Source organism: Erithacus rubecula (assembly GCF_903797595.1).
Source record: "Erithacus rubecula genome assembly, chromosome: 8".
In the NCBI taxonomy this organism is placed as follows: Eukaryota; Metazoa; Chordata; class Aves; order Passeriformes; family Muscicapidae; genus Erithacus; species Erithacus rubecula.
In genome coordinates, this window is record NC_136659.1 from 35,939,716 (window position 1) to 35,963,900 (window position 24,185).

The 24,185-nt window shown below is 43.6% G+C and overlaps 1 protein-coding gene across 2 annotated transcripts; it reads right to left on the minus strand.

The window, feature by feature from the left end:
• Window positions 1-3,765: 3,765 nt before the first annotated feature.
• STAM2 (signal transducing adaptor molecule 2) lies at window positions 3,766-23,817 on the minus strand. Of its 2 annotated transcripts, none has more exons than XM_079310890.1 (14): window positions 23,662-23,817; window positions 18,704-18,788; window positions 15,601-15,676; window positions 15,365-15,460; window positions 12,550-12,696; window positions 11,646-11,715; window positions 11,151-11,337; window positions 10,397-10,491; window positions 9,885-9,964; window positions 9,626-9,713; window positions 9,175-9,229; window positions 8,389-8,533; window positions 7,292-7,449; window positions 3,766-6,354 (listed from the first exon to the last, which is right to left on the minus strand). In XM_079310890.1, the coding sequence occupies exons 1-14, from the start codon at window positions 23,699-23,701 to the stop codon at window positions 6,168-6,170; spliced, it is 1,509 nt and encodes a 502-aa protein (XP_079167016.1). In that variant the 5' UTR covers window positions 23,702-23,817; the 3' UTR covers window positions 3,766-6,167. The 2 variants fall into 2 exon arrangements, with proteins under 2 accessions (XP_079167016.1, XP_079167015.1); XM_079310889.1 differs by having other exon boundaries at window positions 9,885-9,967.
• Between the last annotated feature and the right edge of the window lie 368 nt (window positions 23,818-24,185).

Genomic DNA, 24,185 nt, shown 5'->3' on the forward strand with positions numbered 1-24,185 from the left:
CACAACACGCTTCCCTGCATCCCTCAAGGGCCCAGCTCTGCTTTCCCTGAGCTTCCTTAAATTCCTGCTGAAGCCACGGAGGAATCTGGGATGCAGGTTGGTGCTCCGGGGAATGTTGCACATGCTGCTCCACTTGGGAATGAAACGGGTGATGTTTACTGCAGGCAGCGTTTTTTGGGTGAGGATGATGCCTCGGGGGGACTCAGGACGTCAGAGGGCAGGCAGGAGAGGGAGACTGGGAAAGGAGATGGGAAAGGGGAGTGGGGAAGGAAAAGGGGGATGTTGGCAGGGGTTCCATGCTCCTGCAGTGCACGGGGCTGCTGAGGAATCAGCTCGGAGCAGCCCAGCCTGACATGCCGATGCTCTCGGCACATTTGAAACCATTTTTTCCCCCAGAAATCCTAAAGTCGGGAGATCACCGAAACCTCAGCTTCCATTCCCTCGGCCGAGCGCATCTCCCGCTGTCACAGGGGATAACCGGGAAAAGCCCAGCGGCTCGGAGAGCCCAGGGCGAGCACAATCCACGCTGATCCGGCTGAAGAGCCGGGATTTGGGGCCGCTCCGGGGGCTGGCGGCTGCGAGCGCAGCCTCCAACCCGCGCGGTGCTCGCAACTCCAGCGGCCCCGCAGCTCGGAGCATCCCCGGAGCATCCCGGAGCATCCCGGAGCATTCCCGGATCATCCCCGGAGCATCCCCGGAGCATCTCCGGAGCACTCCCGGATCATCCCGGAGCATTCCCGGAGCATCCCGGAGCATCCCCGGAGCATCTCCGGAGCACTCCCGGATCATCCCGGAGCATCCCCGGAGCATCCCCGCAGCTCGGAGCATCCCCGCAGCATCCCCGGATCATCCCGGAGCATCCCCGCAGCGTCTCCGGAGCATCCCCGAGCATCCCGGATCATCCCGGAGCATCCCCGGAGCATCCCGGAGCATCCCCGCAGCGTCTCCGGAGCATCCCCGAGCATCCCGGAGCATCCCCGGGCAGCGGCACCGCCCGGGGGTCCCGGCCCCCGCCCCCCGAGCCCCCCGGGCCGTGCCCGAGCCGCTGACCTGCCGCAGGATGAAGCTGGTGGAGGTGGTGCTGCCGTCCGAGCGCTTCAGGCGGCTGCGGCGTGTGGCGGTGCCCCTCGTCACCTGCCCGGGGGGGACAAAAGCGTCAAGGTGGTGTCAGTGCCCCCCGCCCCGGCCCCGCCGCCCCCGGCCCCGCACGCACCGCGGCCATGGCGGTGCCGGTGCCGGTCCGGCTCTCCCGGTCCGGTTCTCTCCCGGAGCCGCCGCCGGGGCGGAGCGCGCTGGGGAGGGGGCGGCGGGGCCGGGGGGCGGCCCCGGGGCGGGGCCGGGATGGAAAAACCCCCCCGAGAGAGCGGGCAGCACCGGGAGAGGCGGGATGGAGCCGAGCCGGGCTGGGACAGAGCTGGGAATGCTCATCTGGAGAGGGGAAGGATCCAGGCAGAGCTCAGAGACCCTCCAGGAGAGCTGGAGAGGGATTTGGGATAAGGGATGGAGGGACAGGACACAGGGAATGGCTCCCACTGCCAGAGGGCAGGGATGGATATTGGGAATTGGGAACTGGGAATTCCTGACCAGGACCCAAACCAGGAGCTGATCCAAACCAGGAGCAGGATCCAAATTAGGACCAGGATCCAAATCAGGACCAGGACCCAAACCAGGAGCGGGACTCAAATTAGGACCAGGATCCAAACCAGAATCAGGATCCAAACCAGAACCAGGATCCAAACCAGGACCAGGATCCAAACCAGGACCAGGATCCAAACCAGAACCAGGATCCAAACCAGAACCAGGATCCAAATCAGGTCCAGGACCCAAACCAGCAGCATCCCCCCCTGGTTGAGCTCCCACAGCCCAAATGATCCCAGCCCCCATTCCAGGGCAAACACAGGGTTTATTTTGGCCACAACTTTCCATTTTGGAAGGTGATTATTCCAGCTGGAGAGCTGCTGGAAGCACAGGGACATTTTGTGTCTGCTCTCCTGGGTGTGGGGAGGATTTCTGGAGGGGGGATTTTCCAAAAATGTCCTGAGTTTGGGGGAAATCTCTGTGCTGGTGTTGCTTAATTAAGGAAAATCAGGAATCTGGGAAGTTTCACCTTCCTGATCTCCTGTGCCAGCTCCTAACCCTGCTCAGTCTGGGTGGGATTATATTCCAATGTGCCCTCTGCACATTCCCTGCCTGGCCAGCTCACACTAAACTCCCTCTGGGGGTTTATTTTCCTGGCAAATATTGGATCTGAACGTGCCTGGAAAACTCCTGTCCCTGGGAAGCTGGAGATGCTATTTAATAATTGTATTTGAAAAAGAAAAATGACATAGTTGTCTTTGCCATTGTTACAGAGATGTTTTATTCTCTGCTTCAAATTGAAGCTGAGCAGGGAGAGATGGGATATTGGGGTATTGGAATATTGGGATATGGAGATATTGGGATATGGAGATATTGGGATACTGGGTTTTTTGGATATTGGGATTTTGGGATATGGAGATAGTGGGATATTTGGATATGGGGATATTGGGGTATTGGGGTATTAGGATATAGGGAAGGAATTCCATTTCCAGGACAGGGAGGAAAACAAGCTAAATCAGGAGCTGGGTGTGCTGGCAGCTGAAATGTGAGGAAGGTTTGGAAGCAGGACCTGGATTTCCTGCTTCCCACAGCTGAGCTTCACCTCCAGGCACATCACACCTCCCACTGGGATGAGCAATGAGGAATGTGCACATGCCAGGGTGAGCTCACCCACACCTGCAGCTCTGAGCACACCCTGCCTCCTCCAGACACCAAATCCCTGCAATCCATGGCTGGGAGGAGCAGCCTGATCCTCTGCCCAACGTCAGTGTGGGGCACTGAGGATAATTCAGATTATTTGTACAGTTTCAGCACTGAACTGCTCCTAGGAAGGCATTTCTGTTGAAACATTCTCTCCAGAGACCCCCTGGGTCATGTTGGGGTTCAGAAGGGCAAACAAAGCAGCATTCCCCAAGAATTCAGGATGTGATTTGGCTTTTTAAAGGTTCCAGCCTGAAGTGACCCCAAATCAACCCACTGGGGTCAGAAGCTCCAAAGGGCTGTAAGAAAAATGATGAAAACCAGCAAGTGTAAATGACAAATTTTGTGTTGATGCACAGATTTAGCAGCAGGGTAAAGCCCAGGGATTCACCCTGATTTTTTGGCAGGAGCCAGAATTCTCAGGCTCACCTCAAAAATGATGCAAATCAGTGAGTGATGTGTAAATAACAAATTTTTGGGGCTCCCTGCAGGTGTTTTTTGCATCCATGCAAAGCTTTAGCAGCAGGGTTCAAGCTCAGGGATTGACCCTGATTTTTTGGCAGGAGCCAGAAGTCTGAGGTTTATCCTAAAAATGATGAAAACCAGTGATTGAGGTGTAAATTACAAATGTTGGGGCTCCTTGCAGGAGTTTTTGGTGTTGATGCACAGCTTTAGCAGCAGGGATTGACCCTGATTTTTTGGGATGAGCCAGAACTCTCAGCCAGGATCACAGGACTCAGCTCCTGCCTCTTTGGGCAGGGAATTCTCCTGGGTGTGTTTGTTACTCATCCCACAGCCACCTCTCAGTGCAAGCAGGGGCAGTGCCTGGGAGCATTCCAGAAAAGATGCACAGACAAAAATAAGGGAAGAAAATCATCTTCATCTCAAGAAAAAACCCCTGACAGAGCCCCACAAGCCCAGGGCCATCCCCCACCAAACCCTCCAGCACAAAGAACACACAGCAGCACTTGGGAGGTTCCAATAATCTGATTTTTACCATTATTTCTGGAGCCAATTGGAGAGACAAAGCCTGGGTGACAGCAGGTGACAGAGCACAACCCCTCAGAGCAGGCTGGGGTGACACTCAACAGACACAACAGGTCCCCAGCTCACAGCAAAGGAAATGGACCCCAAAGTGACATTTAACACCCATGGAACAAATATATCAGATGAAAAGTCTCATGAGAAAGTTGCCCAAGGTTCCTATGTTAAGGGTTTGTATGAAAAAGCAGGAGTTCTCCACCCTGAATTGCTGATAGAAAACAGCAGGTAGAAACCTAAGGTAGAAATCTGGAGTTAAGAGAAATCCTTTGGCAGCATGTTCAGTTACAATCAGGCCTTAAAAATAAATATGATCATGTCTAGAAGTATGAAGAGAAACAGCAACCCCCTCCAAATACACTGGTTTAATAATAATTAAAATTATTTTACACTATCTACAAGTTGCATATCACAGAGTTAGAAGAGGTGACAGAAGGACAAATCTGCTTTTATAAAAGTTCAGGCATGGGTGGAGGTGTGTAGAAAATCTCAGACAAATGAGTATATACATTATTTATATTTAACAATTAACATCATCAAATCATATCTGGCTGGCTCAATCCAAGATTTTTCTTGGCCCAAAGCTCAGAATCCAAAAAAAACACCAATTTAAATTTCCTAACATGGAGAATTCATAGCAACAGGAGCAAAGTTTAGTTAGACCCCAAAACCAACTTGGAACAAAATAAACTCTGACAAATAAAAGCTCCAAACAATTAGAATTTGGAACAGCAGCATGGAAATAAATTCATTTCCTCAAAAGACACAAGGAACAAATTAAAATATTTCAGTATTGCCAGTGTGTTATTTGTACTGAGCTACTTCCAGGGGAAGGATCAAGACAAAATTAATGTCCAAAAGAAAGACAAAATCCTCCTTCCAATTGCACACATTCAAATAAAAAGTGATTTAAAGAGCAGGAGCTGAACACCTTTTGCATGAGCATGAGGCTGCAAGTGTAAGGTCAAGATAGCAAATAATGAAACACAAGGGAAAATCAATGGAGGAGGTGCTGAGTGAAGAGTGGGTTTTGTCACTCAGCAGCCTGGGAGTTCCAATCTGGGATGAAATTTATCCATCAAATTGCTTATTTCAACATCTGGGAGCTTCCTGCATTTAACTGTTTTCATCAGTAATTTGCTTCCATTATTTCCCCAAACCAAGGATTGTCACTCACCAGAGGTGGTTAAAAGCAGGATAAATGTGACCATGCTCCAGTGAAGAGGTAAACAGGAGGATGAAGTGATTTTTTTTTTTTTTGTGTGTTTTTCAGCAGTTGAAACAAGAAGAAAGAAATCCCACATTCCCAAAGGATAATCCAGCTCATCTGCTCCCATGGACAAAGCCCACCCTTTAAAAAGTGCATCAGGGAAGAAATTCTTGGATTTCTTGTCTCACCAAGTGGCACATGTGCCCAGCTCTGGGGCAACCCCTGCTCCAGGACAGGGCTCTGCTATTCCATGGGCACAGAGCCCAACCCACCCACATCCTCCCCAGGTGGGGCAGAGCTCCTCTGGGGTCAGGGCTGAGAAAGGAAATCCAAGAGAGGCAGAACCCCCAGGTCCCACTGAGACATTCCTGCTCCACTCAGCTCCCCCTTGGAAAGGGAACAAATCCTTCAGCAGCTTCAAACCTCCTTTCTCACAAGGAATTCCAATGCTCCTTCACTTCTGCACCATCCAAACTGAAAGGAGAACTGGGAGGAGGTTCTGTGCAAGTTCCTGGCTCAGCACCTTGGAGCATCCCCTGCCTGCTCTTCCCAAGGAGCCTGGGAATGCCAGGAAAACTTGAAAAACACAGCAATCCTCTGTGTTTTCTGAAATATAGAGGCAGCACTGTTAAAACCCTCTTTTTTTTTGTCTCCTATTTCACAGGAATGTGGTCCTGAGTGGCAGAGATTCCTCTTGCAGCTGCAGCCAGGGATCCACGGCGAGTCCTTCAGGAAGGGACTCAGAACTGCAGATTCCCTACAGCCACTGGGACAGAAGGATTACAGAAGACACCAGAGGAGGCAAAGCATCTCAGCATCCTCAAGCTTCCAGAAACACACTGAAGAGAGAAATTATTTTGGGACAATCTTTCAAAGATTCACAAGTGGCGTTTCCTGAAAGCGCAGGAGAGGGAGAAAAAAAAAAAAAAAAAAAGACTCGGAGGAATGGGGAATTATTTTAAACCATCCCCTAATCTAGTTCAGGATGCAAAAATGCAAATAACCATCAGAGCTGGTGCCTATTTTTACTCTGCATCACCCCAAGGCAGCGAGTTGGGCTGTTTGAGAGGAAAATGGACTCGGATATCCACGGCAGGGGCTCCCCAAAGAGCGGCGGGTCGGAACTCCTCGCTCCCCTTTAGAGCAGAGGCTGCTGATGGAAATTTGTTGGCTGCTGCTGGAGCAGGGAATGAGCAGGGAGTGGCCCGGGGTAGGCTGGTCCTTGGGTGCTCTGGAATGCTGCCATGTCCACGGCCATGCCCATCTGGTGCTGGGGGAAGGCGCCGGTGACGCTCGGGAAGGGCGGCGGCAGCGCGGGCTCGGGGCTGGGGACACACAACAGCAGCCAGGCTGAGAGAGGCAGCTCAGAGCCCAGCACAGCCTCCCACTGCAGCCCTGCTCACCCCCAGAACAAGCTGGCAGCTTCCACATTACACACATTCCACCAAAATGGCCCTTTCTGAAGGGATCCTGTGTTTTGCCAGCTATGAAAATACCGATTTGTACACGCACGCTGAAATCGTTACTGATTTTTACACACAGCTGAAATCAGTCTGGCCATGCACTGCCCCTCCTGTTACTCTGCCTGTTAATCAAAGTTTCCCAGCAATTCCCTACTTGTCATGTCTATAACATGAGTTTTTTATGGTTTTTGCAGGAAAAATATTTTCACCCTCAAAATTCTTCCAGCAGCTCAACAACTCCACTACGAAACTTTTACCTTTTAATTTATTCTTGCTTTCTAACTTACTCCTTCCTTTTAACTTACTCTTCTACCTTATTCCTTCTTTCTACCTTATTCCTCCTTTCTAACTTACTCTTTTAGCTTACTCCTTCTTTCTAACTTATTCCTCCTTTCTAACTTACTCTTTTAGCTTACTCCTTCTTTCTACTACCTTCTTTCTTTCTAACTTACTCTTTTAGCTTATTCCTTCCTTCTAACTTATTCCTTCTAACTTGCTCCTCCTTTCTAAATGACTCTTGAACTTACTCCTGCTATTTAAATTTTAAGCTTTGGTGCTAGGTGCTTAAAGCTGAGGTCACAAGTTCTTTTTTAACCTTGCTCTCTTGAAATAAACCTTCCTGGGAAACTTCCTTGTGCAGGATTAATTTGATTCAGAATAATGCTCTCACTGCTCCCTTCTTTAGTAAAATCAGTATTTTCCTCTCAAAAAATGACATGTTGCTAAATGTAAATGCCACAAGAATATGCAAAGTGGCAGAATCCCCCCCTCCAGGATGAAGAATTGGCTGGATCCATACCTTAAATAAGCAGCTGGAGGTGGCTGGGTGGCTGCAGAGTTGATGCTCTGGGGCAGAGCTCTCACCTGGGCCAGGTGCTCAGGGGCCAGGCTGTATCCTGGGGACATGGCCACTCCCTGCATCATGTAATTCCCACTGGCAGGCTGCACAGGATATGACTGCAAATCAAAGCAGAGCCTGGAGATTTGGTGCTTGGCACACTCTGCAACAAACCCACCAGAATATTCTAAAGCTGGAAGCAAAACCTGCAGTTTCTTCCAATTCTGGCTGAAATCAAGCAAGATTCCCCTCAAAAATTCAGGTGGCACAGGCTGGAGGTGCTTGGATTTGGGATGAACAGGTTTGCACCTTCTTGGGAGGAAACAGCAAACTCCAACTGCCTTTTGGCTTAAATTACTTTGTAACCTCCAAATCTAATGAATTTTCCATCCTTACTGGGAGTTAAGGACACAGAATTACTTTTAACTGACATATTTTCAGATCTAGCAGTTGCCATGGCAACTATTCTTTTCCCACTGAACAATTAACATGAAAGTAAAATTCACTTCAAGTAAAAACCCTCATTCTGTGCTTTTTTTGAAAATCTTTCCTTCCCCTCCATGTTTCTTCCTTAAGCCATCATTAGGGACAGTGTGGAACAGTCTGGAGCACAAACACAACGTGTTTAGAACTGATACAAAATGTTCATTTTTCTAAGGGCAAAAGGAGCTAAAAGCAGAGTGTTTCTATAGTTAGCAAAAAATACACTTGGGATTAATAGACTGATATTCCAGTTCCCTCCCATCCCCACTATTAGATAAGAACATTTTACTTGGAGATTGACATGACTCACAGCAAGAATATCCACCAAGCTGCTGCAACACCCCATTCCAACTGCAAGAAATGAATTATGGAAAGGGATCTTTTGGAATTTTCAACAGTGCCCAAGCCAAAAACCTTCTGTTCTAGTGCATAAATCCCAATTTCTTGCAAAGGCAATGTCAGATTGCTCGTGGGTTTTTTTGGTTTTTTTTTGAAAATGGGGATAAATAGCAGGGAGTTTCCAGCTTCCAGGAGTTTCCAGCTTGCAGGAATTTCCAGATTCCAGGAATACTGACCTGCACAGAGGAGGTGGGTGGGAATTGTGCAGGGTGCTGGAGTTTGGAGTAGGCTGAGTACATGGGGCTCTCATTCATCAGTTTGTTGTAGAGCTCCAGAGCTTCCAGAACCTTCACGTTCAGTTCGGATAACTCGGAATGTTTCCTGTCCCAAAAAAAGGGGAAAAAAAAGGGGAGAGGGCACTGAGCTGCTGGGACATCTTAGGAGGGGAGGGAAGAACAGTGCTGCATTCAATATGCAAGGAAAAGAAGCCCCTAAAAGGGTAAATGTCATTTTTTTTTACCCATTTATATTGAAAAATTGCTGTGGTGTGACTGGAAGGGGAATCCAAAAGCTGCACAAGCACTGTTGGCACCAGAGCTGCAATCCCAACTGGAATTCCTTGTTCTTTCCACCCTTAAATATTCCAGGAATTCCCAATTCCCAATATCCCATCCATCTCCCATTCTCTGTGTCCTGTCCTTCTCCATCTTCCTAAGGATAACATGGAATAATTGTGAAAAGAACTGAAAATTCCAACCTTTAGACAGGCTGGACAAGGCTACAGCCAGAAAATGCCAAAATAAAAATCATCCATGAGCTGTGCAGTGAATTTTGGGAGAGCAGCAATCAAATGTCAGAGGACACACTCACAACTTGATATTTCAGCAATAAAAAAAAAATAAATAAAGGTGAAGTTGTTACATTTTTTTCTTGCAAGGTTTTCCAGCTCAGGAGATGAAAGTACCAAAAACATTATTAAAACTGCCCAATTTGAAGGAAATCAGTGAAGAAATTGTTCTCACCTATCTATCTCTTCTAGTTTTTCATCTATCATTGGACCCATCTGCTGACACATATCTGTGAAGACAAAGTGTTGAGGCAGTTGATGTCTTGCACAATTAAATGTTTAAATGCAGCCAAAAATATTTTATCCAGCTACAGTAAAATTAATTGCTTATTTATTTCAGGGTTGGGATTGGTAGATGGATCTTGCAAAGCTCAGGCATTTTACAGAGCTGGGAGTTATGCAAATGATCCTGCTAAACATGGAGCTGGCTTGGAACTATTAAAAAAAATTCAAATTATCCCCAGAGCCCCACACTCCCACAGTGAAATAAGTGTTCTCCAGCACTGTTAGTACAGAGCACAGCTCCCCTAAGCTTAAAATAAACACAAAGAACTCCCTGCTCAATCCACAAAAGGTAATTGTGAGAAGAAGTTATAAAAAAGGAGCTCATTAAGTGCTGCAAGTACCTTCTGAGTCGAGCAGATCTGGAGAATCAAGCTTTAAATCTGTGGGATCTATGCTCTGAAGTACTTGCAATGTTTTATCCATCTTCTCCTGAAAGGGGAAGAAGACAAGATGAAGAACTTTGGATTTCTCAGCCATGCCAAGATTGGTTTAATATTCAAATAAAATAAAGTTATTTATAGACAAAGAATCATCTGCCAACATTCAGCACCAAAAGAATGGAATAGCCCAGCAATATTTTATTTAAAAGTGGTTTCATACCTCATCAATATAAACTGGCTCAGGTTCTGCTTTCTTAATTTCTTCTGCAGTGTCCTCAGGAACAGAGATTTTATCCACAGCTGCTGAAAGAACAGAGAGGAGTTCCTTTTCTCCTTATTGCTGTGATAACTTGATAACAAACATTTGCTCCTTGTTATTTTTCTGTGTGAAAAGACACTGTGACATTTGAAATGGCAATTTGCTGGATTTGTAAATATGTTGCTGACAAGGAATTATGGTGAATCAAACCAAATTTCTGTCACAGAAAATGGTAATAACTTAAAAAGAGAAACAGAGGCAGAAATTAAAGTGAGTTATGGAGTGATCTGTGCTTGATGGTTTGAAACAAGGGCAGGATGTCTCAACTCTTTCCTGGGGCTGATAGAGGAAATTATTTTGCTGCTGGGCTAATTAGGATTGCAGCACAAAGCTGCCTTTGTGAAATAATCATGAAACAATCCATCATTTCAGCCTCTGTAATAACCCATCAACCATTTCAGCAGGTAACTCACCTGCCTCAGGCTCCACAGTCAAGTCAGAGGTGACAAAATTGGATGGGAACAGCCCCACTCCTCTGTGGTTCTCCCCTTTCCACCAATTGGCATCACTGGGGGAACAAAGAAGGGTTACAGAACTCTGGGGTGAGCAGAGCCAGGGACACATTTGGGGTTTTTACAGAAAACCTCAGCTTCAGAGACACTTTTGGTGTTTTTTTTTACCAAAACCCTGTGATATCTAATAGAGAATATTTGCAGGGATTAGCACAAAGCCAAACAGGAGCTGGGCAGAGGGGAGGGAGGGAGGAAGAAGAATCAGGGGATCACTGAAAATTGAACACAGCTCATCAATTCTTTACATTGATTACTTGCCAGTCCTTTAAAGCTGTTAACAACAATCATTAGTTGAGCTGGTTTTAATCAGTTTTATTCTTGGCACACGTGATTTTTGACAGCCAGAGGTTTGGCAATTGCTGGAAGCAGATGGAATGTGATGCCAAGGCATTTTCTTGTGTCAGACAACCAATTAAGATTTCTCTTCAAAAGTACAAATTGGATGAAATACTCGAGGTTCCCCCTGCACTGAAAATGATTTGAGGTCAGGAACCAGGATTTTGGAAAGATGGAAGGAAGAGAAAGGGATGTGAGGGAGGGCAAAGTGACAATGACATTTCTGTGGGAGGGGAAGAGAAGCATCAAAGGAAAAATGTGCTACCCTGAGAAAACAAGAGTGGTGCAACAAAGGCAGCTCCACCTGAGTGTATTGTACCTGTCATCCAAAACAAAAATAATCTCTCCACTTTTAAAGGTGAGCTCATTGTCCTCCACAGCTTCAAAGTCATAGAGAGCTCGCACCTTCCTCAGGCTCGGGGGGTTTGCTGCCATTTCTGCACTTGGGTACAAGGATTTGGTTTCCATCTGCTGCTGCTTCTGCTCTTGCAAAGATAATTCAATAGCTGCAGGTGGGGCAGAGAGGAAAAGAACAAATCTGGGAGGTTATCCCTGGAGAAAAAGCAGTGTGATTTAATAAAAAGAGGGTGTTTCTTTATTTAAAGGAGGTCTGTGTCTGTAGTGCTGGAAGTTAATATTTAAAATGCTGTGTGGTGGAGGAATGTGTCACCCCAAATCCTCATGGATGAGGGGAACTCCTGGAATGTCACAATTCCCACTCTGCTGTGCCCTTCAATTCAATTCTTCAATTCCCATTTCCCTGCTTTTTAACAAAACTCCTGCAGTCCAACCCAAGGCTGGGACAGCAACTCACCTTTAGCTATATCCTCATCTTCCCTGGATTTACTGGATGAGGAGCCATTCTTGGCAGCACTGGTGGAAGCCTGCAAAGGTGGGGACAACAGAAAATGAAATCTCCATAATTATATGTTTTTAAAAAATTAGCACCAAGTTGCTCCTGATCAGGTGGATTATGGAATCCAGGTGATCTCCTAGAAATAAAAAATCACCACTCTTAAGGTTTTTTTTCTGTTTTCAGCAGGGAAAAGAAGTAAAATAAATAATGAGGTTTAATTGAAATAACTGATTTTATTCAAATCATTATTTCAGTCATATTTACTACTCATTTAAATGATTCTTTCCTTCATTTCTCCCTTCAAGAGACAAGATGCTCCAGTTGGGAGCTGCTGATTTAAATCCTACAATTCTCCCCAGCAGCAGAGTGAAATCATTCCTGGTGTTTTCATTCCCACCAGAAACTGGAATTGGGTGCCAGTGCTCAGCTCTGCCAGGTTTCTGCCATATGTTTTACACATAGATCAGATTTAGAAGTGAAAACATCTTTGTGGAGGAAGGAGGGATTGTAAAAGTTAAAAAACTCACAGTGTTTGTAAGTTTAAAAAACTCACAGTGTTTGTAAAAGTTAAACTCTGTTTCATATAGAGGAAAGTGAACTTTGTGTAAGAAACTGTAATTTTAATTTTCAGGACTCAATAACATGGGAATATTTAGAAGTAGCAATAATAAAAAGGAAAAAAACCAGCTGGCATCATTTCTGCTGTTAAGATTGGGCATAACAAAGCACCAGAAGTGAAAAATAAACCACTCCAAATCCAGGGGAGCAATGACATGGACAGGAAATGGGACAAACAGGAAAAGGGAATTTGGGGAAGGAAATCAGAGTATGGGATCCCTGAGTGTCCCCAGGCAGCTCCTACCTGGGATCCTGCTGCAGGAAAAGTCACCCCTTCCTCCTTCAGGGATTTGATGGTTGCAGAGATTAAGCTACACTGGGGGTCTTTCTGGAATTCTTCTGACCACTCCACCATCAGGGATTTTAGCTTTTCACACACTTTTGGGTGAGCCTGGAAGATAAAATTGGATAAAAAGGGATGTTTGAGCCTCAAGGAGCTGCTATCAAACCCATTTGACTTTGAATATCCTTAATCATGAATATTTGTGTTGATGGAGAAGATCTAATCTGATATTCCAGAGAACATGCTGAGCTCCTGGAGCACCAATTCTGGAGAAATTCAAGCTGCCTACCACACTTATCCCAAATTCCTGCCTCTCTGTGTTACTCACCCCCCATTTAACCTCAATTTGCTCTTCACTCCTTCTCAGCTGTGTTGTTTTCCACTTCCCAATCACACAAATTGGTCTGATATAAGGCACTGGTTTTTCCCTACAAGAAATCCTACAAGAAATCTTTCCCTACAATCCACCTTTTGTGGTCTCTGCAGTTTCTCCTCAGATGCCAGGACAGGTTTTGTCCCAGCTGAGAACCCCAAAAATCCCTGATCTGTGTCTTCTTGAATCAACAGTAAGGAATTATCCATAGGGATAATCCATAGGGACATTTTCTATTCCCAAAGTGGGAGCTGAGTGCAGGGACAGCCTGGTAAAGGAAGAAAAGTTCCTTGGAGTGGGGGCAAACCAAGATCAGTTCCAGGATCCCTGCCCACCCCTGGGTGAGATTGCAGGATCCTGGGTGGGATTCCAGGATCCCTGGGTGAGATTCCAGGATCCCTGGGTGGGATTCCAGGATCCCTGCCCACCCCTGGGTGAGATTCCAGGATTCCTGCCCACCCCTGGGTGAGATTGCAGGATCCTGGGTGGGATTCCAGGATCCCTGGGTGAGATTCCAGGATCCCTGCCCACCCCTGGGTGGGATTCCAGGATCCTGGGTGGGATTCCAGGATCCCTGCCCACCCCTGGGTGGGATTCCAGGATCCCTGGGTGAGATTCCAGGATCCCTGCCCACCCCTGGGTGGGATTCCAGGATCCCTGGGTGAGATTCCAGGATCCCTGCCCACCCCTGGGTGAGATTGCAGGATCCTGGGTGAGATTCCAGGATCCCTGGGTGAGATTCCAGGATCCCTGGGTGAGATTCCAGGATCCCTGGGTGAGATTCCAGGATCCCTGGGTGAGATTCCAGGATCCCTGGGTGGGATTCCAGGATCCCTGGGTGATATTCCAGGATCCCTGGGTGAGATTCCAGGATCCCTGGGTGAGATTCCAGGATCCCTGGGTGAGATTCCAGGATCCTTGGGTGGGATTCCAGGATCCCTGGGTGGGATTCCAGGATCCCTGGGTGAGATTCCAGGATCCCTGCTCACCCCTGGGTGGGATTCCAGGATCCCTGGGTGGGATTCCAGGATCCCTGGGTGGGATTCCAGGATCCCTGCTCACCCCTGGGTGGGATTCCAGGATCCCTGGGTGGGATTCCAGGATCCCTGCTCATCCCTGGGTGAGATTCCAGGATCCCTGGGTGGGATTCCAGGATCCCTGGGTGGGATTCCAGGATCCCTGCTCATCCCTGGGTGGGATTCCAGGATCCTTGGGTGGGATTCCAGGATCCCTGCTCACCCCTGGGTGGGATTCCAGGGTCCCTGGGTGGGATTCCAGGATCCCTGCTCATCCCTGGGTGGGATTCCAGGATCCCTGGGTGGGATTCCAGGATCCCTGGGTGGGATTCCAGGATCCCTGCTCATCCCTGGGTGGGATTCCAGGATCCCTGGGTGGGATTCCAGGATCCCTGCCCACCCCTGGGTGGGATTCCAGGATCCCTGGGTGGGATTCCAGGATCCCTGCTCATCCCTGGGTGGGATTCCAGGATTTTAGGATCCCTGGGTGGGATTCCAGGATCCCTGGCTGGGATTCCAGGGTCCCTGGGTGAGATTCCAGGATCCCTGCTCACCCCTGGGTGGGATTCCAGGGTCCCTGGGTGGGATTCCAGGATCCCTGCTCACCCCTGGGTGGGATTCCAGGGTCCCTGCCCACCCCTGGGTGCTGAAGGTCAGTGCTGATCTCCAGGATGTTTCCTGCCTAATGGGAACACAGGGAACACTTGCAGACCTATTTTTCCCCAGAAAGCCAGAAACACAAGAGGTGTGAACTCATTTGGCTTCCCAGCAATTTTAATTCTTTCCTTAATTGCTCTGCTCAGCCTCTGATGATTGGATCTGAGAACTCCTGTTTAACCCATTAACCACTTCTGTTTCCAGCTGGAGCAGCAATTAGGGAAAAGCTGGTCCTGTTTATTCCATTCCTCACATCCAGATTTAGATCCCAGCAGCTGCTTGACCCCAACCAGTTTATTCTCCTTTTTCTGGTTATTTTCTCTTTCAACATTCCCAGAATCTCTAAAAACTAACAAGGATTGTTTGTAATTTTATCCTTGTAAAAAAAATGTCATTTTACTTCCTCATCATTTTCCCTTTCACTTCAGCCCAGGAATTTCCTTCAAGCTTAATAAAAACTCTCTACAAAAAAAGCTGCACTTACCATGATCAAATTAATGGAGCTTAGCAACACAGATTATAATTAAAATTGCTCATCTAATTTTGTAAAAACTTGAAGGGTTATCAACTGTCAGTTCTTTAACAGATTATTTTTTTCACAGTGAAAATTACACAAATTTCAGTGAAAACACAGCAGCAAAACTAGAAAATGTGCATTAACTACAACAAAAATTTGGAGAAGTTACCAAAATAATCCTCCCTCAGGATTGAAGGTTCTGATAAAAATTACCTTGTTTATTATAGCTCGAGCTTCAGTGGCAAAATCCCTGGAACACACTTCCAAGTGGAATATCTTCCCACAGTTGGACACACAGGCTCCTAAAAGCTGAAAGAAAATTGGGGAAAAAAAGTGCAAATAATCAAAAAAAAAAAAAAAAGGTAAATTCAGCATGAGCACTGATTGAAACAAGATATTAATTAGTTGATCAGTAAATATTTAATTGGAAAATTTGGAGATTGACTCACTGTGAGAGCTTGTAAAGCCACGTGGGGAACTTTGTGATTCATCCTCTTCATGATGGCTTTAAGGCAATCCTTGGCTCTGCAAAGGGACAGGGAAATTCAGGATAAATGGGAGAGGGGCAGCTGTGCAAGGAATGAGCCCAAACCTGCACCAGAACTGAGCAAAAATGTCAGAAAAACTGAAATTATTGAGTAAAAATGTCAGAAAAACTGAAATTATTGAGTTAAAATGTCAGAAAAACTGAAATTATTGAGTTAAAATGTCAGAAAAACTGAAATTATTGAGTTAAAATGTCACCAAAACTGAAATTATTGAGTAAAAATATCACCAAAACTGAAATTATTAAGTAAAAATGTCACCAAAACTGAAATTATTGAGTAAAAATGTCAGAAAAACTGAAATTATTGAGTCAAAATGTCACCAAAACTGAAATTATTGAGTAAAAATATCACCAAAACTGAAATTATTGAGTAAAAATGTCACCAAACCTGAAATTATTGAAAAATGTCACCAAATCTGAAATTATTGAGTAAAAATATCCCCAAAACTGAATTTATTGAGAAAAAAAGTCGCCAAACCTGAAATTATTGAACAAAAATGTCACCAAATCTGAAATTATTGAGTAAAAATGTCACCAAACCTGAAATTATTGAAAAATGTCACCAAATCTGAAATTATTGAGTAAAAATGTCACTAAACCTGAAATTATTGAGTTAAAATATCACCAAACCTGAAATTATTGAACAAAAATGTCACCAAATCTGAAATTATTGAGTAAAAATGTCACCAAACTTGAAATTATTGAAAAATGTCACTAAACCTGAAATTATTGAGTAAAAATGTCACCAAATCTGAAATTATTGAGTAAAAATGTCACCAAACCTGAAATTATTGAGTAAAAATATCACCAAATCTGAAATTATTGAGTAAAAATATCACTAAACCTGAAATTATTGAACAAAAATGTCACCAAACCTGAAATTATTGAGTAAAAATATCACCAAAACTGAAATTATTGAGTTAAAATGTCACCAAAACTGAAATTATTGAAAAATGTCACCAAACCTGAAATTATTGAGTAAAAATATCACCAAAACTGAAATTATTGAGTTAAAATGTCACCAAACCTGAAATTATTGAGTAAAAATATCATTAAACCTGAAATTATTGAACAAAAATGTCACTAAACCTGAAATTATTGAGTAAAAATGTCACCAAATCTGAAATTATTGAGTAAAAATGTCACCAAACCTGAAATTATTGAGTAAAAATATCACCAAATCTGAAATTATTGAGTAAAAATATCACTAAACCTGAAATTATTGAACAAAAATGTCACCAAACCTGAAATTATTGAGTAAAAATATCACTAAAACTGAAATTATTGAGTTAAAATGTCACCAAAACTGAAATTATTGAACAAAAATGTCACCAAAACTGAACCCAATCAAGAAAATTATCACCAAACCTGAGCCTATTTTAAAAGAAGTCCCCAAATCTGAATTTATTGAGCAAAAATGTCACCAGAACTGAACTTATTGAACACAAATGTAATGAAAACTGAATTTATTGAACAAAAATGTCACTGAATTTGCACCTCCCAGGGCTGGGCAGAGATTTCCCCATTTACCAGTTTGGTTTTGGGTGTTGGATTGGAAGAAATTCCCTTTTTTTTTTTTTTTTTATCCACATCCATTCCCAAAAAATCTGCTGCCAGGCCAGGAAGGGAAGAAATTGCAGGATTTGAGCCAGATAATGAAAGAAAAATAATAAAAAAAATAAAAATGATTCAATAAATGCACAGAAAGATTTTTATAATTTGTTTCAGCACCATCTGAGGTGTGCAGAGAAGATATATTAATAAATATAAAATAAAAAATAATGATTTAAAATGAATAAATAGCATTTTAAAAAGTTTCTGCTGAGGGGTTTCCACACTTGAAATGAGCATTAATGGCTGGCAGCAGCTCAGGCTTCATCAACACTGATATTTGGAACATTTAAAAATATGAAATCCTAAAATAAAAAAGCTGATGCAGCATTAAAATAAAAATAATATCACTGCAAGATACTTGAGCTGCTGGATTAGCAAAACCTCTGTGCCAGAAAAATAAACTTAATCCTGATATTTTCATTTTATTTCATATATAAACCACCCAACAAAGTAAGCCAAGTTATTTGAAGTTGTATTTTTATTTAGGGTAGGCAACAATTTTCTTTATTTTCAAGAAGAAAATGACACAAAATTGAATTAAAATATGCCAGCAGCAGTGGTGTTTAAAAATCAGAATTTAGGATTTTATTTTTTATACAAATACATACATTTAGGTTTAATTGTGCATTTTATAGATTTCTATTTCTGCATATGTGATTTTTTAGAAATCACTGGATTTTTTTGCAACATCCCTTCCTCCACAACCAGATACAAAACAAAGGTTTTTTTTGGCACTAAAAATTTGATTTTTATCAAAGGATATTTTTTTTTACCTTCAGGACTAAATATTCCCAAATTAAAGAGATTTGCTGTAATTCCTTGTGGCAGGTAATCAATTCCAACCAACCAAAACTTTTAATGTTAAACAGAACTGCTAAAAAAATCTGAATTATTTCAGAATTCTGCACTAATTAAAGATGAATTCCAAATTTCAAAGATGTAATCACTCAAAATTCCAGCAAATCCTTTTGGCCACTATAAAATCACTGAAATTCCATTGATGTTCCACTCAGGCTGAACTGATTCCAAGTGATTTGTAATTTTTTTTCCCTTTTCTCTCCCATTTTTTCCTATCAACCCAACACACACAAATATCAAAAACCTTTACTCCTTGCCAGGTATTTTTTCTGCACAGAAATTATTTCACTTTCTCCTCTTGGCACAGTCACTTCCCCAAATTTATGCCAGATCATGAAATATGAATAATTTGGGCGTGCTGTGCAAAACTCCAGGAAAAAAAAATAAAAAATTGGAAAAAAATCCAAATTGCTGTGCCCAAAATTCTGCTGGGATATTTTATGTGGTTTTGGGAATTGAGCATTTTGAGATGTGTTTTCTGTGATATTTTCTTCCTCACAGCTGCACAGAATTCCCTGGAATGTTGAGCTTACCCATTGGGAGTGCTTCCAACTTTATCACAAATATCCATGATAAGCCCCCAGTCCTCACTGGTGTTGTATTCATTTGTAGCTTTTTCTGGGAAAAAAAAATAAGATTTATTAATGATTTATTTATTCAGTTCAGATTCTATCAGTAGATTGGATGCCTAATTAATATTTCATGGATTTATGGAATGATTTAAAGCTCATCTTGTTGCAATCCCTGAAGAGAAATTCATTCAATAAATTAATAAATAAAACTTCATGGTATTCATTTGTAGCTTTTTCTGGGAAAAAAAAATAAGATTTATTAATGATTTATTTATTCAGTTCAGATTCTATCAGTAGATTGGATGCCTAATTAATATTTCATGGATTTATGGAATGATTTGGGTTGGAAGGGATCTTAAAGCTCATTTTGCTGCATTCTCTGTAGAGAAATTCATTCTATAAATTAATTAATAAAACTTAATGGTACTCATTTCTAGCTTATTCTGAATAAAAATATTTATTAAGTGATTTATTTATTCAGTTCAGATTCTATCAGTAGATTGGATCCCTAATTAATATTTCATGGATTTATGGAATGATCTAAAGCTCATTTTGTTCCAATTCCTGAAGAGAAATTAATTCTATAAATTAATTTTAAAAACTGCATGGTATTCATTTCTAGCTTATTCTGAATAAAAATATTTATTAAGTGATTTATTTATTCAATTCAGATTCTATCAATAGATTGGATCCCTAATTAATATTTCATGGATTTATGGAATGATCTAAAGTTCATTTTGTTTCAATTCCTGAAGAGAAACTCATTCTATAAATTAATTAATAAAACTTCATGATATTTATTTGTAGCTTTTTCTGGGAAAAAATATTTATTGATTTATTTATTCAGTGGATCCCTAATTAATATTTCATGGATTTATGGAATGATTTAAAGCTCATCTTGTTGCAATCCCTGAAGAGAAATTCATTCTATAAATTAATTAATAAAACTTAATGATATTTATTTGTAGCTTTTTCTGGGAAAAATATTTATTAAGTGATTTATTTATTCAGTTCAGATTCTATCAGTAGATTGGATCCCTAATTAATATTTCATGAATTTATGTAATTATTTGAGTTGGAAGGGACCTTAAAGCTCATTTTGTTCCAATCCCTATAGAAAAACTCATTCTATAAATTAATTAATAAAACTTAATGATATTCATTTGTGTTTTAAAGTTTTAGTAGCCAAGTTATTGTTATTTAAATGCCATGTAAATATTGCAGTTCAAGTTAATAAACTGCAAATTAAATATTTTATTGCATTTGCTGCTTGAAGATTAAGTTTTAACCAACTAAACTCAATTTTATTTTGGCAGCTCAGCAGAAAGATTTCCACAAAGGGAACACAAACACAGCACCCAGCAATGTGTAATAAAAATAAATAAAATAAAAAAAGGAAATTTAGAATTTTGGCCATAAATCATCTCCACAAACTGGAATATTTACTTAGAGAAATTAAATATTATCTTGAAACTACAAAGATTCTTCAAAAATTACAGAATTGCAAAGTTTTCTTTTAAGTGCATCAATATTTTAGGACATGAAGAATAAATTCATGGATGGTGTGGAAAAGAAATGGAATAAATTAATGGATGGTGTGGAAAATAAATGGAATAAATTCATGGATGGAGTGGAAAATAAATGGAATAAATTCATGGATGGAGTGGAAAATAAATGGAATAAATTCATGGATGGTATGGAAAAGAAATGGAATAAATTCATGGATGGTATGGAAAAGAAATGGAATAAATTCATGGATGGAGTGGAAAAGAAATGGAATAAATTCATGGATGGTGTGGAAAAGAAATGGAATAAATTCATGGATGGTATGGAAAAGAAATGGAATAAATTCATGGATTGTGTGGAAAAGAAATGGAATAAATTCATGGATGGTGTGGAAAATAAATGAGTGCCTGCAATTGTTTCCTCACCTGTGTCACTTTTTATGTGAGAAATAGAAAATAAGCACTGATTTAGCACAAAAAAAAAATAAAATAAAATTTCTACTCAGGCAAATCCAGCACAGAAAGTTTTTGTGCTAAACCACTTGTTTATTTTTTAAAAATTTCAAAATTTTCTTTGCCCATGAAGTGAAATCAACCATTGTCTGCACAGAAATAAATCAGATTTTATATAGATCTTGGGATTTACTATGCAAAGTAAATATTCAAAAATATGGAGGGTTGAGAGGGATGAACAGAGATTATATTCCAGAGCCTGGATGAAAGTGAACAATTCTTAATTTATGTATAATACATAAATTCTATTCCATTATAAATTTGTTTTTATTATATAAAATACTTTTCATAATAGAAAACTAGCAACAGTGAGGCTGTAATATATTAAAAATAATCAAGGTAGGATGGGGCAGCAGAGCAAAAATAATCTGAAAAAAAAAGAAAGAAACATCATAAAAATGCAGGCTCAGAATTTAAGGATTTTAAGCAGTCTGGAAAATATTGTCCCCACAGTTGAAGAAGAAAAGAAACACCCAACCAACAGCAAGAAAAAAAAATCTAATTTGCTTTTCTTCAGATATTAATAATTGCAAGATTGTAGCTTAAATGTTGAAGACAAGAATTGTTATGGACTGAGAAATAAAAGGAACATAAAATAATAATAATATGAAAAAGAGGAAGAAGAATGAAATAGAAGAAGAAATAGAAGTCATAAAAAATAAAAAAGGAAATGTAATCACTTGAGGGCTGGATTAAGTAGGAAAAGGAACTTTTTTTTTTTTTTTTCCCCACAGGTGTTCCAAGGAAGGAGCAGCTCTGGATGAAAAGGGAGCTGGATCTGCCCCAAAAAAGGCACCAAATTCTAAACTCAGCACCTGCCCAGACCATCCACACAGGATAATCTGATATTTTACATGGTCTAATTTACAACAGAATGCTGATTGTTTTTTAAAAGCTTCTAATGACAAAGTTTTCCTGGCAATGCACTTTTAAGATTTAGCTCAAATAATTCCAGTTCCTATACTGTTGCACTTGCTAAATTCTAATAAGTGAGAATAATAAATTATAAATAATTAATATTAAAATCTTTAAAAGTAACACTAATTAAAGTTGAAGAAACTGGAAGTGAACAGAGTCCCACTTTTGAGTGGAGTCTTTGAAGAATTTATTTAAGAACTCTGCAGAGTTAAAAAAATAAATTCATATCAGCTTGAGCCACGTGAAATGTGTGGTCAAACAGCACCAGGGAATTGAAACTAGAAATAAAAATAATAAATAAGGTATAAATTAAATATGAGAGCAGCTCAACTCATACTACAAACAAAACAGAGATTGTGTGGCAACAAGAGCACTCGGTCTCTTCCATTCTGGCCATGACAAAAATCCCAGGAATGCTGAATTCTTCTCTTTCCTCCATCCCAACCAAAGGCTGAGCCTGGTGTTTTGCAGGTTTCGTTGCTTTTTGCAGTGTTGCCATTCAGATGAGATGTTGTGTAACAACAAAAAAGTGACACTGAGCACGAGTTTAAGACAGCACAAGTCAGGGCAGGACACAAAAGAAAACAAGTGAGTCACTGTCTTCAGCCCAGCTCCACAGGCAGGTTTTGTAATCAGAATTTCACAGAATCTTCTCCTGAGCTGGGAAAGATCCACAGGGATCATCCTGGCCCTGCACAGACACCCCAACACTCCCCTGGGGTGACCAGGGTGGGCATAGGGAAGCTGGAAGAAATCAGCAATAAAAGGGTGAAAAAGAAAAAAAGCTGGGAAAATTCAGGAGTGAGAGGAAAAGGGGACACAAATCATTCCTTGATGCTGCTGAGGGATTTTTCCTGCCACAGCCCTGGAATGGTGTGAGGAGCAGCCAGGAATCCCCTGGAGCTGCAATAGGAATCCCAGGATTATTCTGGTCATGGAGACCCAGCTGTGCCCCATCCCCACCTCATTCCCCAGGAATTCCTGGGACACTCAGGGATGGGGATCCAAACCTCCCTGGGCAGTTCCAGCCCTGAGCTCCCTTTCCATGGGGAAATTCCTGTCCCTGTCCCCAAATCCACCCTGCCCAGCCTGGGGCTGTTCCCTCTCCTCCTGTCCCTGTCCCTGTTCCCAGATCCCAAATCCCCCCGGCTGTGCCCTCCTGGCAGGGAATTCCAGAGAGGGAAAAGATCCCTCGGGATCCTCCTTTGCTGCAGCCTGAGCCCCTTCCCATTTCCCTCAGGAATTCTCCATCCTTTCCCATTTCCCTCAGGAATTCTCCATTCCCTTCCCATTCCCCTCAGGAATTCTCCATCCTTTCCCATTTCCCTCAGGAATTCTCCATCCTTTCCCATTTCCCTCAGGAATTCTCCAGCCCTTCCCATTTCCCTCAGGAATTCTCCATCCCTTCCCATTTCCCTCAGGAATTCTCCATCCTTTCCCATTTCCCTCAGGAATTCTCCATCCTTTCCCATTTCCCTCAGGAATTCTCCATCCTTTCCCATTTCCCTCAGGGATTCTCCATCCCCTCAGGGTCTCTCCTGTCCCAGCAGTGCCAGCACAGCCCAGGGGCTCTCGCCCTCCCGGGTTCATGTTCGGGACATTTTCCCCTCTCCAGACTCTCCCGGCCCGGCGCATTCCCAGGGCTCGGTGGCCCAGGGGCAGATCCCCCTTGGGCTCCTTGGCTGTGGCACCACCGGGCTCGTTCCGGGATCCGGGTCCCTCCCGGAGCCGCTGCCCCAGCACGGCCACAGCCCAGCCCGGCTGTGCCTCCCGCATCTGCCAACGCAGCGCCCGATCCTCTCCACATCACCGATCGAGACAGCCGGCAGCACCGGGCCCTGCTCTGATCCCCGGGGCACCGGCGGCAGAGCCGGGAGGGGAACAGGAGGGGAAGGAGAAGGCGAAAGGAAGAGGAAGAAGAGGAGGCAGGGGACGAAGATGCCGCCCCGCCAGGCCCAGCCCCGCCCGCCGCCCCGCGCTCACCCACGTCCTGCTCGAAGGGGTTGGTGGCGAAGAGCGGCATCTCTGCCCGCGGTGCCGCCGCTGCCCCGCACCCGGACCCGCACCGGACCCGCACACCCGGCCGGAGCCGCCGCCGCGCCCGCCCCGCCTCGGCCCGCTCGGGGCGCGGGGCTGCCCGACCCCGCCTGAGCGCCCCGCGCGGCGAGCGCCGCGCCCGCAGCGCCGCGAACCGCCGCGAAAAGCGGCCGGAAGGGAAACGGCGGAGCGGCCCCGCGGGACGGGGCAGAACGGGGCGGGCGGCGGCTCCGGGAGCGCGGCAGCGGCGGCAGGCGCTGCTCGGGACAGCCCTCGGCGCGGGGGCCTCGCGGGGGCCTCGCTGGCGGGGAGGCGGGAACGGGGCGAGGCAGTGCGTGACGTCATGACGGCGCGGTGACGTCACGCGCCGCCATGTTGCGGCGGCGGCTGAGGGGGCGAGCGCGGGGTGTCCCCGGTAGAACCGAAATTAAAGTGTTGTGAGGGGAGAAATGGCGGCGTCTCCGTGGGTG

Coding starts and splice junctions, on each gene's coding strand:
- STAM2 (XM_079310889.1), bottom strand. CDS start 23,701: ATGCCGCTCTTCGCCACCAACCCCTTCGAGCAGGACGTGG. Junction 18,789..23,661: donor CCCCTTCGAGCAGGACGTGG/GTGAGCGCGGGG, acceptor TTTTTTTCCCAG/AAAAAGCTACAAATGAATAC. Junction 9,968..10,396: donor GACTGTGGAGCCTGAGGCAG/GTGAGTTACCTG, acceptor CTGTTCTTTCAG/CAGCTGTGGATAAAATCTCT.